Source organism: Monodon monoceros, unplaced genomic scaffold, assembly GCF_005190385.1.
Source record: "Monodon monoceros isolate NGI ecotype Baffin Bay Population unplaced genomic scaffold, NGI_Narwhal_1 Super_Scaffold_22, whole genome shotgun sequence".
In the NCBI taxonomy this organism is placed as follows: domain Eukaryota; kingdom Metazoa; phylum Chordata; class Mammalia; order Artiodactyla; family Monodontidae; genus Monodon; species Monodon monoceros.
In genome coordinates, this window is record NW_021703779.1 from 53,460,702 (window position 1) to 53,480,022 (window position 19,321).

At 41.0% G+C, this 19,321-nt stretch overlaps 1 protein-coding gene and 1 pseudogene across 3 annotated transcripts; one reads left to right on the forward strand and one right to left on the reverse strand.

Moving 5' to 3' along the window:
- Window positions 1-2,273: 2,273 nt before the first annotated feature.
- Window positions 2,274-8,637, reverse strand: LOC114905620 (protein Abitram-like). Of its 3 annotated transcripts, XM_029239949.1 has the most exons (7): window positions 8,452-8,637; window positions 7,270-7,321; window positions 7,029-7,136; window positions 6,536-6,665; window positions 4,314-4,390; window positions 4,165-4,234; window positions 2,274-4,065 (listed from the first exon to the last, which is right to left on the reverse strand). In XM_029239949.1, exons 1-7 carry the CDS (start codon window positions 8,546-8,548, stop codon window positions 3,928-3,930), a joined length of 672 nt encoding a protein of 223 aa, XP_029095782.1. In that variant the 5' UTR covers window positions 8,549-8,637; the 3' UTR covers window positions 2,274-3,927. The 3 variants fall into 3 exon arrangements, 1 of the variants encoding a protein (XP_029095782.1); XR_003796306.1 differs by lacking the exons at window positions 6,536-6,665; window positions 7,029-7,136; XR_003796305.1 differs by lacking the exons at window positions 6,536-6,665; window positions 7,029-7,136 and having other exon boundaries at window positions 2,274-4,390.
- A 183-nt stretch (window positions 8,638-8,820) lies between these two features.
- The window catches only part of LOC114905561, a 21,449-nt pseudogene continuing 10,948 nt past the window's right edge, over window positions 8,821-19,321 (forward strand).

Here is a 19,321-nt window from a genome sequence, read left to right on the forward strand (position 1 = left end):
TCTCCTGGAAATAAACAAGCTTGTTCTTCTATGCCACCAGCTCCAGACAGTAACTGACACCCTTGCAGAATCAAGTGTTTCTAAAGGTAAAAGGGAGGGTGGGACATTCAGGAAAGCACTTGAGAAACTTTCACACTTCTTTTTTTATTAGGTTAGCTTCCAGTCCCTTTTTCTTCAAATAAAGTGTTAATACCCACAGAAGAACAATTTATTTCCATTTATCATCTGCAGTTACAACTGACCCCAGGAAGCGGTAGGTTCACCAAATAAATTAGCTTTTTGGACGTGATTAATACCATAGCACAGAGCAGCTACCCTTAAATCCCAACATCATCACCTGACTAACTAGGGCACAGACCCCTCAGAGTGAAGGGCTTCTATTGTTTGTTTTAGGGAGTCTGAGTGCAAAAAAGTAGAGTGCAAGGAACTGCAAAGAAGGGGGTTCACTGCCACTATTTGGTGCCCTTTGAGAGGCCCCTAAACCGTCTGAAATAGAACAGGTTGATTTTCCATCCATTCTTCCTGGGGTTCCATGAAATTGGCATGAGACTTGGGCAACAGTCCCTGCTTCTGAGTTCTGGGACCTTAGGTCATCAAGTCAGCTCAGATGCCTTAATCTACATACCCTTTGAGATCCCTTAGAAGAAATGTTTACCATTTTCAAACTAAATAAATGATAAAGTCTTTTGAGGGCCTCCTTATAAGAATTTGATTTGCTTGCTTTCTGTCACTATGGTTGATAAGAGTATTACAAAGACAAGAGGCATAATGGCTATTTTGATCCAACTTCTCTCATTTTGCTATAAACTGTTGAAGAAGGTAAGATAATTTCTCTATCTTAAACTCACATTTAAAAAATTAGTCTAGGGCTTCCCTGTTGGCGCAGTGGTTGAGAGTCCGTCTGCCGATGCAGGGGACACGGGTTCGTGCCCCGGTCTGGGAAGATCCCACATGCCGCGGAGAGGCTGGGCCCATGAGCCATGGCCGCTGAGCCTGTGCGTCCGGAGCCTGTGCTCCGCTACGGGAGAGGCCAACTTAGTCTAAAGGAAAATGCAGAAGAAAATAGATACTATTTAATTTTGCAATTTTTATTTTAAGAGTAAAGCAGAAACCAATTGTCTTAATTCTTTCCAGCTTCAAATGGAAAACAACCGATGGATCTCAGTTACAAATAAAGATTCTGTGGACGGTAAAACTTGAGAAGCTCCTGCGGTCAGATCTCTGGAACACCATGTGGCAAAGCTGACATTTTTAGAAAGCAAACGATCCTGTATATTTCAGAAATACAACAATTTTGTAAAGAAAACAAACTGAAATCTTGCTTTATTTTCTGATCATGAAACCGATTGTGAAGCTTTCTGACAACTATAAATGCCATGGTGGTTGCTATATTTCTAATTGAAGTGTGATTTTAAATGGGACATTGCCATGAATAGTGTTCTTTAAAAGGCAAACCAAATATCCTTACTGCCTTAATGACAATTTAATCCAAAGAAGCTATTTTGAAAATATGCTCACCTTTGGCACATTTGACCCTAACTTCCTATTTTTTTAAATTTAAGCTTATCATCTGGGACACTAATTTGCAGCAGAAGAGACACAGTAGTCTGGGTGATGCAGGGTTTTCCTTAAACCTGTGGACCCTTCTCCAATCCCTCTGTCCACTGAGTATGACTGGGCCTCTGCTGTCTCCTCTGTCATAGATCATGCATGCCAGGAGCACACGTCTGTTCTCTAGTAAGTGTTTCACAGAGCACAGGAAATCTGTTTTGATGCGTGTCCCTCCCCCACCCAAAAACAGGGTCATGGAGCTCACTCCACGGAATCCTGGAGGAACTCACTAGGAGATGGTTTTTGTTCTTGCTCTAGCATAGCTGGCCTGTCTGCCCTGGATATTAGCTGGAATCCTAAGCCTATCTTACTGGCTTGAAAAGCAGTTTTTGTACTTCTCAGTAGTAACTGATGGAGCAGAAGATAGAAGACAGAGAACACTTGAACTAAGCTGTTCAAAATAATTTCTGAGTAAGTATACATATGTGCCTTTGGAATATTCATTAAATAAATGACTTTAGTCTTTTTAATTTTAGGGTTTAAAGCTTTTGTTTTTGTCGGGTGGGTTTTGATTGAAGGATCTGGTTATAAGTTCTGTCCTTATGATGTAGTATAGTTAACTTTGTTTTTTGGGGCTTGTATCCCAATGCTTTGAAATGTATTTTGAAATCTAACGGGACATGTCAGTTGCCAAACGGCAGTAGTTCTATAAGCTCGTCTGATGATCATTATCTGAGTCAGCCATCACAGTCAATATTCACAAGATCCTGAAGAACCACAGTGCTACGAATTAGCTAGTCAATATTTTATTGAAGGAAACTTGAATTTACTGTAGGCCTCGGAGAGAAAATGGGATGCACTCAGCTTGGTTATGACCTTTATAAAATATTTCTTTATAAAAATCATCAAACATGATTTTTATTCCCTGAAACCAAAATATTCTTTTAAATTACAATGGAAATAATGGGAGAATGATGTGAGGTAATGTTATATGTAAAATAGATATATAATTCTTTTACTATCTTTAGTATTTTTGTTTTATGACACCTTTGGGAACCCTTTGTGCTACCTGAAATGGGGATTTGCTGGTTTGTGCTTACACTTTCAGCTCACAACACTATCAGAGTAGATGTTTCTATAGTTACTACCTGTATCATGTCTAGTGGGTTTACTTAGGGGAGAGTTAGGGTTAAAAGAAGTTTCCTTGTGAGTCAAAAATAATTTAAAATTTTTATTTACAGAATATTTTACATACCTCAAATGAGAATATTCTCTTATTTAAATGCAAGTAGGGGTGGGGAAGGGATAAATTTTGACTTGAACAGCAAAAGATGATGGAGAACTAAAAGAATTTAAATTCAAGGATAATGGTTTTATTTAAAAACAGAAATGTTTATATGTATGTATATGTTGCAGCCCTTAAGGAAAAATAACAATTTTAAAAGAAGTCCTTTTATTTGAAATTCAGTGTAAACAAGTATACAATCTTAAACCATGAATTCAGAGTTTTTTGTTTACTGTTTAAATGATGTGAAAGCTTTTGTTCTGTTCGAAAGCACCTGTGTCTTTGAATTCCAGGAACTTCTCGGGAACTTCTTCGCTGGTGACCCTGTAACTAGAGTGTGAGACTGAGTGACCACAAATGCACATGTTACTTCATACCGCATTATAATATTGATACTTCCATGTTAGCAAAGCCCCTTTCAAAGCCTTTTCATGTGTCCCTCATTAAGAAGCCAGTGTTACAGTGCTACATTGTTCAGAGTTGAAGGCCAACCCATAGACTTAGAGAAGGTACACTCTACACCCTGCCTCTTCCCGGCAACCTGAGGGAGGCAGTTGGGGCAAAAGGGGTGGGACCAGACGTTTCGGTCGTGTCACACTGAAGCAGACTTGGTAAGAAAGGCCAGTTGTTGTTTTCCAACTTCAAAGTGATGGAAAATTGAGGCAAAAACAATAACCATGACATAATATTCAAACAGAATTACATCAAAACCTAGTATTTACTAATGGGTTACAGGATGATGGGTAAATTATTTTTACTTTTCTGTCTTTTCAAATTTTCCTCAAAGTGCTTTGTTTGTTGGTTTTTAATCAGAAAAACGCCTCTCACTTGCCAGTTGTTAGAAAGAGAAAAGCAAAAGAAGAGCAGAGTGAGTACATGGGCAGGCAGATCTGGGAGGTTGAAGACAAAATGGAATCAAGGCTTGTTATGCAAGATAAAGAAGGAAAACTAGGTCAGGTTTTAAGATCAGGCCTCCCTGCAGATAGCCCGGTGTGAAGGACGCTTCAGCGCCTCTGGTTCTTCCTTAGTGCACTAACTCGTAGGCCAGGTAAGGATAAGAATGCCCTGTTGTTTTTACTCAATCTTAATCCTCATGAGGTAGCTGTTGTGGCATTGATGCTTTTCACCACGACTTCTTCATACTGTTTTTGTGTCAGTAACCCTTCTGTTATGCTTTTACTTTCCTCAAACTTGGGCAACACAACTGCAGTGTAGCCTTCGGTGGATGGCTAGAAGGGAAATAGAATACTTAATACGGTCAAACGGTAAAAAAAAAAAAACAGATAAAAAGTATGTGGATGGGATCTTACTTCCCCAGACCCTTTTACCTTCTCTTGAAGAATAGATGGCTTATGGAGAATGCTTTCATTCACTTCCATCAACCATCCTCTAACACAGCTATTTAAAGAAAAAATTGCTTTGAAGAAAAATATTACCTTCTTTGTTTCCCCAAAATTGTGGTTAAAAAGTAACTCACCTAGACATGGTGTATTCTTCTCCATCAGAGCAGTAAATCTTACACAGAGGTGCAAGTTCTGTTAGAAACTGTGCCCCCTGATAATAAAGGGAAGAAAAAGTTAATTGATGTACATTTTCATTTTTCTTTGTGAGGCAGCCCTCAGAGTCACAATAGGATATATTCCTGGAATTAGCGTTTTAAATAAAAATGACTTAAGTACAGAAAAACCATTGATTTATTCAAATACTTATATACTAAATGCCTCTATGGGCTAGGCACCACCCTAGGCTCTAGAGGAAAAAGCAGGCTAAGACAAATGTGATAATAGGTAGTTTAGTTACATATTAAGAATATATTTTATCTTAACTTATTATACTTTATATTTAACTGTACATGAGAAAGCTGCACATAGCCAAGTGTAAAGATTTCAAAAGGGTAGGAAAATCTTACCAATAAGCAGTAATATAAAATTCAACATTATAGAGAATGACAGCAATATTGTACAAAGTTAGTTTCATTAAGATTCCTACCTTATTTTTATATTAGAACTTAACAGAGAAAGGAACTTCTTTATTAGGTCAATCACTAAGACTTTCTGAAGAAGGGATATTTTTCTAATTTAAAAAAATGCAATTTGAGGAATATTTGGAAAACAGAAAAGTTTTAAGTAGCAGATAAGAGTAACTTACCCATTATCCTATAACCCGCTAGCAAATACTACATTTTGACATATGTCTGTCTGAATGTTGTGGCACGGTTATACTTTCATGTACTCCACTGTATGGATATATCTGGGGAGGTTCTGACAAATATCTACTGAGTCGGCCAAAAAGTTCATTCAGGTTTTTCCCTAACGTGAAAAACCCGAGCGAACTTTTTGGCCAACCCAATACAAGGAGGCTCATGGGAAATGGATGCAAGCATGTCTGATGTGTTGCCCTTTTTTTCCCAGGAATTTTTACTGCAGTGAACATCTGAGGTCAAGATGCTATTCTTTATGGCCTCTTTCCCACTCACAACATTATTAGACAGCATTCAGGAGTTACTGCATGCACTTCACTCCTCTGCCTGTGGGTACTTCGTTTCAAAATACTAGTCAGTGTGACTCCCCACTTTTAGGAGGAGGGGCTGGGGACTTGTCCCAGATGGTTTGTCTACCACTGGCTCTGTGTCAGAAAGAAGTGTTTTAATCCCTTTTTGTCACCTCCCATGGGAGAATAAATGATGAGCAGTGCTGAGATGTGATCAAAGCTTATCTACAGTGGGTTCCATATGCAGGTCCCTCTCTGTTCCTCAGAAGTAACAACAGTGTTACTATTTTGGACAAAGATTTATCACAGGAACATCACAAGCACTAACTGTTTTACTTGCAATTTGTAGACTTTTAAGAATGGTCTATGCTTTTTAAAGTCCACTTGCTTCTTGAGTGAGGAAAAATCAATAATTATAAGGCAGGTTATTAGGGGCCTTCAGGACTACAAAGGGGAGTATAAACAAGGGTCTTCCAGAACACTGAGGGTAATTAGCAGAAACTCTTAGTATGTACTCAGTAAATGAAGGATCTAAATCACCAACTGAAACTTTCCTATCCAGGGGGGTTTGTCAGGATAGTTTAGTATGGTAATGAGTTGTCCTTGGTGTGATACCCTCCTTTAACAATAAAATGTCCATCCTGCCTAAAGGTGTAGAGGGCAGAGGTAACATTTTCTATAACTAAACACTACGTGGAGGAGGAGGGTGTAGCTAGATGTGTATTAAATTGGCAGTGATTTAGGAATGGGAAATGATACGAAGCAAATACTGTATATTTTCTCAGATTGATTTTTTTTTCACTACCTCAGGACTTTTTTTACTTTTAAGTTCACATGTGAAAATATACGATAAAGAAGTATTGATCACCTACATTTTATAGAATTCGAAATACTGGCTTAACAAAACTAGAAAGGACAAAATATCTTGTTATATTGGTATTAGAGTTGTTCTTTCAAAGGCCCAGCTTCTCCATCCTTCATCCTGGAGATGATAGGGATGGTGGCCCAGAAGCTAATATGACAGATAATATACCTTCTGAAATACTTCATTTTGGGGGCCTGAGAATTTCTTTAGAGTTTACGTAGTCTTAAAGTCATCTCTAACTGCCAGGGAAGTATGCTGAGCATACATTACTGGGTTCTAAGACTGGCTGGCTCTATCATTATTATGATAATAGATGATTTAAGTAGAGAAATACAGGAACATACCCGCTTAAATTTCCCAGAGACTTTGTTCTGAAGTCTGCTACAGTTGGTACTGATTTGATAGGAAATGCTTTTAATTGCTTTTCCACTTTGAAGAACTAGATGGGGTCCTGCCAGTGTGATGACACATATTCTACGAGGAGCAAAAATTGATCCTGTATTATTGCTTGGTATGATTCTTCCTCCTATAACACCGTATTCCTACTGGCACAAGAATAGCTGAGCTGACATTTGTTTAGTCAGCCTATCATTTTCCCCCATTTTCCTCTGGCTACTATTGTAGCTTAACTGAAGAAAAGAATGCAGTAATAAAAATGGAGAAAATGGGACTGAATTTCCTTCCCCCAAAGGGAAGAGTACCAGAGGTGTTTAGACAGCACTGAGGAGGAAGAGAGAAAAGTAAGGCATGCTGGTATGTACAGGATACCATCTGTGCTTCTACCCTAGCCCTCTCCATGGGCTTAGGCAATTCAGTGGTTAGGCACAGGCTGCTTACTTGAGGTAGTAGCCGACTGAGGGTGTGGTCCTCCATTTGGATGTCTGGGTAATCAAGTTTATTTGTTTAGCGTAGGCACTGCAAGACTCATTCTTGTCAACCAAACTCCTAGTATAAATAATACCATCTCAGTACAGTGGAAGATAATCATTTAATGAATATTTATTCAATACAAGACCGTACCAGGCTACAATGCCAGAAAAAAATTTTTTTGATAATTTAAAATTCCCAATTTTCTTACCAGTTAGAGTGTTGTAGTATACAGTGGTCCTCACAGGGTTTTCCTTTGACATCTAGAAGAAATGAATGAGTCTGATGGCTGTTGAATCAATATTTACTACCACTGTCTAGTACTTTCTTTGGTTCATAGAGGTAGTTAATTATGAAGGTTGGACACATACATCACTGGTAGCCCTTCATTACTCAAAACGATATACCTAAAGGCTTACCATAAAGTATTTAAAGATATCTGGTCCAGATGGAATCCTTCATTCAATGTTAAAATGATGATTAACTCTTTGCTCCACCTTTTTTTATCCTCACTTTAAAATGAGTACAATCATTATTTCTATTAGAAAAAAAGTGATTAGTAATGTATTCTTTATTTAATTTAGTAGCATGTTTTGTTGGTCGATTTTAGAGAGAAGAACTTATCCTGGTTCGCCCAGGACTGTCCTGATCTTAGCGCTGAAAGTAATGGATTCCGGAAAACACCTCAATCCAGGGTAAACCAGACGGTCGGTTACACTAAGTCTGGCTAATAAAACGTATGCTATTGTAAAATATTTCAATATTGTAAAAGATGAGTACACCTCATATTATTCCTAAATGAATGGGAGGAAGTTGGGTTAGAGGAGGGTCCCCAACGATGCTCTCATCACTGATATTTGCTGGGTACACAAAGCTATACAACAGGATACCTACTTCTAAGTGGCAAATGTGTAATACCAGCGACTTCCTTTAAGTAAAACTGTTAGATTCTGCTTTCTAAATGACTCTACTCTAACCCACCCTCTTCTCTCCATCCCTATGCCTCTACCTTAGTTTAGACCGCTACCATTTAAATCAGTTTATGTATCGCCTCTTCTTGGAGGACTGAGCCCCTCAAATCCCTTTAGGCACTCATGGAGATTGCAACCCAGCTCCTGCCTCCCTCGGGGATCTCACCTTAGTCTACCATCTTCCCGCAAGCAACCCAACCTCGTGAACTCGCACTGCGCTCGCCCTACCCAGCATGCACCCTGCTGTTTTCCACGTCTTTGCAAATGCCATTCCCTTGGCCTACAGGGGAACAGAGAGATCCAGTTCCTTCTGACGTAGGGAGGAAGCGCTGGGGAGGGCGCCTGTGGCTTATGATCTGTCATCATAATCCCTATACTGTCAGACAAATTGGGCCCAGAGGAGACTATTATTCTCCACTTACCCGCTTTGTACCAGCGAGTGAAGTAACGATCCACAAGCGACGGCACCGCGGGCTCCGCAGCCAAGGCGGCCTCAGGGGTCTCGGGCTCGGTAGCCATGGCGACCTCAGGTGCTGCAAACCCCGCCCCCTGGGGACCTGTACTCTTCCTCCCGCTTGCCGCGGAGGAAGGTGTCTTTCCGGCGTGTAGCCCGGGACACGCGCTGTGCGCACGCGTGCTGCTCCCCTGGCTCTGCAGGCTCCACCTACCGGTGCCACTTACTGAGCTTTGGGGTCTGACGTCAAAGCGGGGTTCAAACACAATAGGCTAGTCAGTAGGATGTAGGGATAGGGGGCAGCGGCCAGCGCCGGCCGCTCCTCACAAATATTTGCGGGGCGACGAAGAAGGCGGGCTACAGCCCCCCTGCCTCGCGGCGTCACTCCCGCGCCGCTCGGCGCGTGTCGGGGTATCTTCGCTTGCGAGTAAGTGTTTCGCCGGTCGCCCCTCCGCCCGGCTTCAGCCACTACCGGAGGGGGTCGAGCGGCCCGGCGGCTCGGAGACCCAGTGCGCGTCGCGAGAGCTCAGAAGCAGCGGACAGGGAGAGGCCCGTGCGCAGCCCTGGGCGGACGCACCGCTGTTTGGGGGTCCTCAGAGCGCGGCGTAGGTGAGCGTTCGAGCGACCTAGCTGGGGTGGGGGCACGGAAACGGGCCCTGTCCGCCAGAGGGTGTCCTGATGAAGGGGACCCTTTAGCGCCCAACCGCTGCCTGCTGCTGGTCTGGGAGTGAAGTGCGGCTTGACCACCTCTGCCCTCCTTGAGTCCTCTTTCTGCAGACTTGCCGCCTGCTGCACCCGCGGCCATCAGTGGGCTCTGCGCGGCGCGGCAGGAGGGGGAATGACATGCTGCTCCCCCAGCTGCACACTTACCCAGTCTCCGGATTCCTTGCAGTTGCAGACCATACCGCCGAACCAAGATATGCACCAATTAAAGCGCAACAATGCATGATAGAAGGTGACGGTAGTAGAGAGAAGTTTAGGTACCGTGCTGCGAGTCCCTTCTCGCATCTGCAAGTTTTCCTTGGAGATGTTGTCCCCGTGCATTTCCATGTAACGTGGTATCTTATGTGGCCCTCTCCCCCGTTAAGCTGTGACCTCTGAGGAGGCAGTGACTGTCAGTCATCTCTTGTCCAGACTAGCACTTAGCAAGTGCTCAGTCGGTATTTGATGTAGGCCACAAACCGGATCGTAGGATTACGTACTATGTAAAGGATTCAAACCGTACACTGACAGGCAGGGCAGTAACCAGTGAATAGATTACTGTGAAAGTGTGGGCAAAAGGGAAGCAGACACACAGTTTCAGCTTGGAGGACAGAGAAAGTAGGAATGCCATGTCCCCAGAGGGGAAATTAGTTTGGTGGAGAATAGCAGGTACTTCATTTAACAGGTTGCATTTGATGTGCTTTTGAGAAATCCCTGTGGTAACAGCAGGAGGTTGAGAATGTGAGCTTAGTGTTCAGTTTAGGGAGGGTCAGGGCTAGACATTTAGATCTACTAAGCATATTAGTGATCTGTTTGGTACTTGTGGTCATGGGCATGATAATTAGCCAAGAGGTGGATGGATGAAGGAGCAAGGGAAGAAAATAGAGGCGTTGTCAGAAATTTCAGAGAGGATCCAGAATTGATCTATGGAGTGGAGAGATCTTTAGCGCATTTAAGGGCTGAGAAAGGGTGATTCATTTGAGGGCAGGGGAGTTTGGAGATTGCAGATGTAAAAGAAAGGGTACTGATAAGCCAAGGTCCTGGGGGAGTTTGGAGGGTTCTCCTTTGCTGGTCTTGAAAAAGAGTAGGACACTTCTGAGAAGGTAAGGGAATAAGGATGATAGGTGTGAAATTTTAGAGAAGTTCATTTTGAGGCTGGAAGGGTTGGGGAGGAAGGAGATGAATGATGAGCTGCCCTTGTGTCACCAAGTCTAAGCTTGTACTGCTCACCACACGACAGGCCAATAATCGAGAGACGAGTTGCTGGGGCAAGGAATAAGGACTTTATTCAGAAAACCAGCAAACCAAGATGGTGGGCTCGTGCCCCCAAAGAACCATCTTGCCTGAGTTAGAATTCAGGCTTCTATTATACTAAAAGTGGAGGGAGTAAAGTCAAACATTTCCTGGTTCCCATCAGCCTCCAGAGGGTTATGTGTTAATTTCTTCCTCCCTGCAGTCATTCACAGGTGGGCCTGGTCAGGATGTTTCTTGTGAGCTAAACAAAAGTATTTTGGCTTAATGCTCATTACCTGGGAGTCAGGGTTCTGAGAGTTGGGTGATTATGTATAATTTAAGCTTATAGGCTGCATCCCTTTAGTGATTAACTTGTAATGGAATACAAAAGGTTCCTCCCTATTACACTTGGCGGGGGATTTTGAAAGCTCAGTGATTTGAGAGCTCAGGTTGTTTGATATGTTTGTCAGTCAGGGTCCAGTCAGGAAAGCAGAAACCACACAATATTTCAACAGAATTTAAAACGAAGAATTGGTTAAATAGCTGCTGGAGGAACAAAGAGCAAAAGGGAGCAGTGAAGTAACTAGAAAAGTAAACTGATGGAAGAAGTTACAACACTTAGCTAGGTCTGAGGATCAAAACAAGGGAAGCCATTGGGGTTATCATGACCTAACCTTGGAGGAGAGGCATTATAAAGCTGGTGTTGATAACTCTGGAATTCAGAGGAGGAGCTCCATGTTACTAGATTTCAGGCACCTGGAGGGGAGCACCTGCCTGGTTAGTGCTGGTACCTCTGGGGTGCTTGTTATCATGCTGGTCATGGGAGGGCTAGAGGCTGGGACCAAGGGCCCCTGGAAGGATGAAGGCCCATTGCTGGGGCGATATTGACTGAAACGGCAAGGTAACAGGAAAAAGGGAGTCCTCCTCAGCTCCTTCTGCCTTTGCCTTCCAAATTCTTATGCTGGGGTCCACGGACCCCAGGGCTCCACAGATTGTTGGTGAATAGAATCCAAGTTCACAGGGAGACATTTTGATGCTCTGATCATGGCAACAATAACAGCATAATTATTATCAGTTAAACCAGGATGAAATACACCTGGTCTTCTGTCGCCTGTTTTCATCTCTTGCTACTCTGTCCCGTGTTTACTCCCCTCTAGTCAGACATCCTCTCATCTCAAATCTACCCATCCTCTCAGATCTATGTCAGTGGTCATCTTTATGCTGTTTCAAGATGAAAGATAATGTAATTTTTATATGCTTTCAAAAACCCAAGCTTTCTATATAGAATTAGATCTAAATAAAAAGTCTTCATGGTGTAATACAGGTTCGAATAATTTCTAGAAGTTCTTGAATATAAATGTCATGAAAGCTTACAAGACCATTGTTTGCCTTGATTCTCTTCCTCGCTTCCACCATGTGTGGGCTTGCCTTCCTCTTAACCCACATTTTATGTTGTCTCACTCATACTACACTTAACATTTTATCTGCTATGTAGTATAAGGGTTAACTCATGTTTATACTTTCATTGTCATAAGTATGAAATGCAAGATGAGAGAATTCACCTTGGATTAAGGTGACAAGAAGGCCAGTGTGGACTGTGTAATTGTCACCCCTACCATAAGTTAGGGACTTCCAATTATAGTATAAACCTTCAAGGGGTCTGGATATAAATATACAGCACGTTAACATTTTTCTTTCCCTCTTAGATAATTTATACGTTAAAACAAGTCTGATTTTGCCAGACCAAAGTAGATTTCCTATTGATCGTTCTTTTCTCAGCTTTTCTATTGCCCTGGTGAAAATCAGGCCGGGAAAGTGGAGTAATGTGAAGTAGTTATATCTGGTTATCAAGCTCCTCGACTTGTTGGTCATCATTTTGAAGTATACTGTTGTAATTTCATAGTGTCTTCTTTTCTCCCTGAGAGCAATAAAAGCTTTTCTTTTCTTTTTTTAAAAACAAATATTTATTTATTTATTTATTTGGTTGTGCTGGGTCTTAGTTGTGGCACTCGGGCTCCTTAGTTGCAGCATGCAAACCCTTCCTTGCAGCATGCATGTGGGATCTAGTTCCCTGACCAGGGATCGAACCCGGGCTCCCTGCATTGGGAGTGCAGAGTCTTAACCACTGCACCACCGGGGAGGTCCCATAAATGCTTTTCTTTATTTCTATGTTTGATTTCAATTTTAATTTTTTAATGAAGATATAGAGCCAGAATATAAATAAATGTAGTTGGTGGTATTAAAGTAATTTTATTTTCTTCAACTGCCAGGATATATATGTGGATTTTTATATTATTTTGTAAATCTGTCAAGTTATGAAAACATCCTCATGTGCAAAAATAAAGTGTTTTCTCATTCATTGCATTCTTCTCAACTTTCCTGCAGAATAACTGATCTTAAATCTTTTTTGAAGAGAAAACTCTGAAGTTGAGAATCTTGCCTCTTTCAAAGAGTGAGACCGTAAAATAGATTTCACGGCCTCAATTTGTAGACCATAGATTTACACAATTGACTATGTTGCTACCACTCATCTCTGTGTGGGTTCAGATCAGATCATTTTTTTTTCCTTTTTTTTCTTGGTTATTCTAACTTCTCTGCTCCCTGAATCATTTTGCTTATATTGGAGTGTCATTTATCGCTACTAAGCTGTTTCTATTTCTCAGAGAAATAAAAGCTTCATCCAGAGATATTTGTATATATTTGCCACATATATACAATGGAATATTACTCAGCCATAAAAAGAAACAAAATTGAGATATCTGTAGTGAGGTGGATGGACCTAGAGTCTGTCATACAAAGTGAAGTAAGTCAGAAAGAGAAAAACAAATACCGTATGTTAACACATATATATGGAATCTAAGAAAAAAAAAAGGTCATGAAGAGCCTAGGGGTAAGACGGGAATAAAGACACAGACCTACTAGAGAATGGACTTGAGGATATGGGGAGGGAGAAGGGTAAGCTGTGACAAAGTGAGAGAGTGGCATGGACGTATATACACTACCAAACGTAAAATAGCTAGTGGGAAGCAGCCGCATAGCACAGGAAGATCAACTCGGTGTTTTGTGACCACCTAGAGGGGTGGGATAGGGAGGGTGGGAGGGAGGGAGATGCAAGAGGGAAGAGATATGGGAACATATGTATATTTATAACTGATTTACTTTGTTATAAAGCAGAAAATGACACACCATTGTAAAGCAATTATACTCCAATAAAGATGTTTAAAAAGAGAGATATTTGTACTTTTCTTTCAGGAGTCGCTTCATCATGAGAAATCTAAAGTTATTTCGGAGCTTGGAGTTCAGGGATATTCAGGCTCCAAGGAAACCTCAGTGCTTCTCTCTCCGAACTGAACAAGACACAGTGCTCCTTGGCTCAGAACATGGACTGATAGAAGTAGACCCTGTCACAAGAGAGGTAAGTTACTGTTGGAGGATGCTAGCACTTGGCATGACTCTTGACTTGTCTTTTTCCAAACTTGCTTCCCCAAATACTATGTCCTTTAAATCTTTCTGAATTTATGTCCGCCAAATGAATACTCCCTTCGCTTTATACTGATGTCATATTAGGCATAACTTAACTAGTACCCTATCTTTTAGTCTGCTTCTGTTTTAATCTACGTTGGCAAAACTCTGACATTGTACTTTGTGGGGGCGCCCTACTTTTTACCCTTTCTACCATGTAAATACTATCTATTAACAGTTCTTAAGTGGGAATGCAGATGAAAATTTCCTGTAGGGCTTTTTAAACTGTTTCAAGTCACCATCTCATGCCAACTAAATCAGAATCTTCACTTCTGGAGCTTGAGCGTATGTATATTTAAAAGCTCTTTAGGTTGATTCTGATATCTTTCCTTAATTATATTTTGCTACTAATGTATTTTAGGTGATTACATTATTAGTCCCCTTTCCCCATACCGTGTCCATTTTAGGAAATCATAGTTATCAGCTTCATGTTTTATTGGATATTTTCAAAGATACCAGGCTTTTATGTTTGCGTGCCACAAAGGTCATATTAACTGTGTTTTGTGTTAAAGGTGGTAGTGTTGTGATATTTCTCAAATGAAAGTTTGGGTTTTAATCTAGGAGAAAACATTTTAGAAAGCTTTTATATTATAAAAGAAACATTAAAAAGTATTTCTGGAAGTGTTGTGAATTGTTTTTGAAAGTAGATTGACTTAATTTGCATATTTGTTTGTTTTGGTGAAAGGTGAAAAATGAAAAATGACACTCCTTTGGTGGCAGAAGGCTTTCTCCCAGAGGATGGAAGTGGCTGCACTGTTGGTATTCAGGAGTTGCTGGATCACGAGTCTGTGTGTGTGGCCACAGCCTCTGGAGATGTCCTACTTTGCAATCTCAACACACACCAGGTAAGTGGAAGAGACCAGTGAGGAGGAAATCTTAGGCATCCTCAAATGCCTTTTTTTGTTTCATGTCACTAGTTTTTCGTAGAAGTTTAAAATGTCAGGAGCCATAATATTTAAGCATTTTGCAAGTTAAAGTCTTTGCATTATATAATTCTTTACAGAAAATTGTTGGCATGGCTTTAGCTATATTTCAGGATTCTTCTAAAAGTCAGTTTTGTCTAGTGCATTTATTAATTAGAACAATCAGAACATTCCAAATAAGAACTTAACAAAAACTCAAACCTGGCCATTCTTGTATGGTATAGCTCATCTCTTACTAGAATCTGATCCTGAGTTGTAACCTTTATTTCTCGATTTATGAAGTCTTTGAAGTGTTTATATGGCTTATGTTTTCTTTTATGAATGCTGAGTAAGCCTCTCCTTGATGGCTAACTTTAAGAGTCCCTGAACTACAGGTGCTAAGGTGATAATGCTATCATTATGTGCACATCTTGTGACTACCAGAGAAGATAGATTTCAACCATTTGCCTCCTTCTCTACTTAGCATAAGGCTGAGTTTCTGGATTTCTATCCTCACCTTCTTGACAGCTTTTTAAACTTTGTTGATTACTCCCTTAGTTGTGATCTCTTTAACATGGATGTATCACAAGTCATATTACTAATCATAGGACAATAATAGCAGCTGACATTTATTAAATGTTTACAATGCGCCAGGCACTTTTTCAAGTGTTTTTCACGCAAAATTGTACTTAATCTTCACTACAACCTTATGAGGTAGATTGTTGTTTTTCCATTCTTCAGAAGAGGAAATTGAGGCACAGAGGGCTTAAATGACTAGGCCAAGGTCAAACAGTTATCAGGTGGGATTTAAACCCTGGCAGTCTAACTCTGGCACCTTTGCTTTTAACGGTTCCATTTAGTCAAACAATAAATCTTGTTCTCAGTTCATGGTGATAAATATCAAAGCCATCAAGTATAACTTAATTAGTATTTCTCACATTTAAAAGGTATGCTTTTACTTTCAAAACATTTTGTAGAACTTTTTCCTAATTACTGAGCTCCTCCAATCCATTGGTCTCCACCAGATGGTGCTGATCCTCCATGTTTGTGGCATCACAGTGTCTGCAAGACAGAATCCATGTTCCTTATTGTGCCTTATAAGACCTTTCACTATCTGTTCCCCAAATTCCTTTTTAGCCTCACCTCCCACCCTCATCATTCCTGTGTGTATATATACCTTATGCTCTAGTTGCAGCTGATTTTTAACTGCTCTTTTTAACTGCACATTTCCCCCCCAGTCTCTTCCTTCTAGCCCTATTCCTACCCTTCAAAGCACCTCCTCAGAGAAGCTTTCCTGGACTCTCTGGGGCCGTTTGTCAGTCTCTGCTCTGGGCCCCCACTTAATTCCCAGAGACCTCGGTTACATCCCTAACCCTGCTGTAGAGGCATCTTTTATCTCTCTTTTAGCTCCCTAACGGGAGGAATGGAGTGGCCGTAGTCACCTCCAGTCCCTATGGTCTGTATCATGCCTGGTCTTTTAATACCTGTTACTGAATAAGTGTTCACTGAATAATTTCACCTTTGTGTGTTTTGTTAATTGTTTTGATTAAGGTCATAGTAAATATTTACTGAGACGCTTATATTTTCATATCTCCCTTAACATTTTGAAATGTCTCTCTCAGCTGGAATGTGTCGGGAGTGTAGCCAGTGGTATCTCTGTCATGAGTTGGAGTCCTGACCAAGAACTGGTGCTTCTTGCCACAGGTAAGCATGTCACTGGTCCCTAATTCTTGACTTTTATAAAACATGACTCCTAATATCTCACAGGCTTAAGTTTTAGGGTGCTTAGGTTTCAAAAACAAAACATTTCTTGGAACAAGGATACCAGCATGATAATCTATAGGGAATGTGGTGGTTTTGAGTTAAGTTTTACTTCTTAATATATTGTTTTTAAAAGTTGCTGCTAAGGTCCATAGTTATGGTTTAAAATGTCAGCAATATTTAATCTACTCTAAGAGGAAGAGTTGCTACATAAAATAAACTGATTCTAAGAACTGCTCTCCCAGTCCAATTTTTTTCCCTTAAGTCTTTTCATTCCAGATGAGTTTCTGCAAACTAGCACCCTGATGAGGTATACATTTGAAGAGATATCTTGCTGACTAAATCGTTGAAGTTAGTGGAGGAGGGCTATGTGGACTTTAATGTTAGCTTGACATACATAAATAGCTGAGAATAAGCACTAGGTGACGTACCCAGTCAAAACTTCTTTATAAAAATGAGAGTCAGAACATTTTGAATAAATTCTGTCTTCCCTGTTTTGACTATAAGCTCCTCCACTCCAGCTCAGTAGCTTCCAGTGCTGTAGATACTTACGGAATGGCAGATTTGCTAAATGAGAACAAAATCATTCTTGTTTGTGCTCCTCCAAGGTCAACAGACCCTAATTATGGTGACAAAAGAGTTTGAACCAATCATGGAACAGCAAATCCACCAGGATGATTTTGGTGAAAGTAAGTATAGCTTTGTTTGAAACATTTTGTGACTTGTCTTGCACACTAATAGGCACGTCATAAACCCAAAGAACTTAAACCCCTACTTAATTCACTGTCTGATAGCCCAGTTCCTTTAGTTCATTCCAGATTTTAAAAGGCATACCTCTGGTGCCTCTCCAAGTCTCAGAGTTGGCTTGGTCAGTAACTTGGGGAATAGGGATCTGTGCTTAGAATCACCTGGGTAGTTGTTGCCCAAACCCCAGGACAGGCTTAGCCGGGGTGTTTAATGGAAAGGACTGTACTAGCTAGAATAAGGAGAGCATTTCTGAGGTACAGTTTTGGGGAGAAGACAAGAGAGGCAGGATAGAGAGCTGATTTTTGTTCCTGCTGATTAGACCTGAATTTTCATGGGAACCATCATATTGTTTTCTTGCTAAGATCTAGCTGAGGTGATATGGGCATTAGGCTGTGGAACTATTGAAGGGGAGATGCTTATTGAGTATAAGAAGCTCTGGCCAACTTGAGGGCACCAGGTAGCTGGCCTGATTGAGGAGAAGGATAGGGGAGATGGTATTTTAACTTTTGCTGAGGTCTAACCTCATGACTTCTCGTTCTACTAAGTAAGAAATCATTTAGAAAGGTGCTACTCATTTATTAATTCAAAAATAATTTGTTTGTTCAGAAATAATGTTTGAGTAGGTAGTATGAACCCAGCAGTGTGTTTGGTGCTGTGGCTAATTCATCTTTTCCCTTAAGGAGTCAATAGTAACAGGATGTGCAGGTGTTAGGGTAGCATAAGGAGAGAAAGGGAGTAATGGGGACGGAAGACTTCCCAGAAGAGGCCGACTTGAGCTGAGTTTTGGCCGATTTGGTGTTGGGTAAATGAGGGTTGAGGGTGGGGGGGTGGTCCAAGCAAGTGAATTAGTTCATTCCAAGGCAGGGATGTTTCATAGAAGCCTTTGACACAGCATGGCCTATTCAGGCAACTATGAGTACTTCAGCATTACCTAGTGACAGGACATGGATGTGGAATGAAATAAAGGGGAGGGATTTTGATTAAGTTTGATAGGGAATTTGGACATTAAGTTATAGGAGATCAGTCATTAAAGGTTCTGATGATGCAAGATTGATTGATTGGTGGAGAGGGAAGAGACGAGACAGGGTTATCTGGTAGGAGGTTGCTACAGGAATCCAGGTGAGAGATAAAGAAGGTGGGTGTGGGACTAGAAAAGGGAAAAATGCAGGAAAATTTTGATTCTCAATGAGGATAGGAGTACATTTTTTGGAATTATGGGAAACTTTTTTTGAATATATGTGCATGGTTCCCCTCCTGCCCTAGCTAGTTTGAGAAGTACCAGTTTAGAAAGTGAAATAAATAGGCTTTGGGTATGTAAGGTGAAGAAGAAAGTTTAGTAGAACTCTAGCCAGAAGCTCAGGTAGTGGTAATAAAGATGTCAATATCTGAGAGGGAAGGTGGGGGAAGTGCTGGTCTGTAAAGGGTGGGTGATGAGTTCCTTTTTGGATTTGTTTAAGGGCCGTATGGGATCACCAAGTAAAGCAGGTGAGTAGAAGGGGCTGAAGCTCAGGAGAGGCCAGAGCTGTGGACTGGGTGTCATTGGCATGTGGGGAATCTTTATAGTCTTGGGATTAGATGTGCTTGCTCAGGGAGCAGGTATGGTGCTGGATCTAGGGCCCAGAGTGGGACTCTGGGGCATCCAGCTTTGAGGGTAGTCATAGAGGTAGTAACCAACACATCTTTGCATGGGAAAGTGCCCTGGACCTGGCTCATTCCACTGACTTTTCCATAAGAAGTCTAATAGAGTAAATCAAAGGAGGGGGAGTCCAAGTCAGGGTCTTAGGTCTCAGAAATGTATTTGTCAGTACAAAAAGTCACTCTGTGGAGTGGTGAATAGATATTTTCCTTCTAACCGGGGTGTCGACAAACTTGTTCTGTAAAGAACTGGATAGTAACTGTTTTCCGCTTTCAGGCCATATGGTCTGTGTTGCAGCTACTCAACTTTTTTTTTTTTTTTTTTTTTTTTTTTTT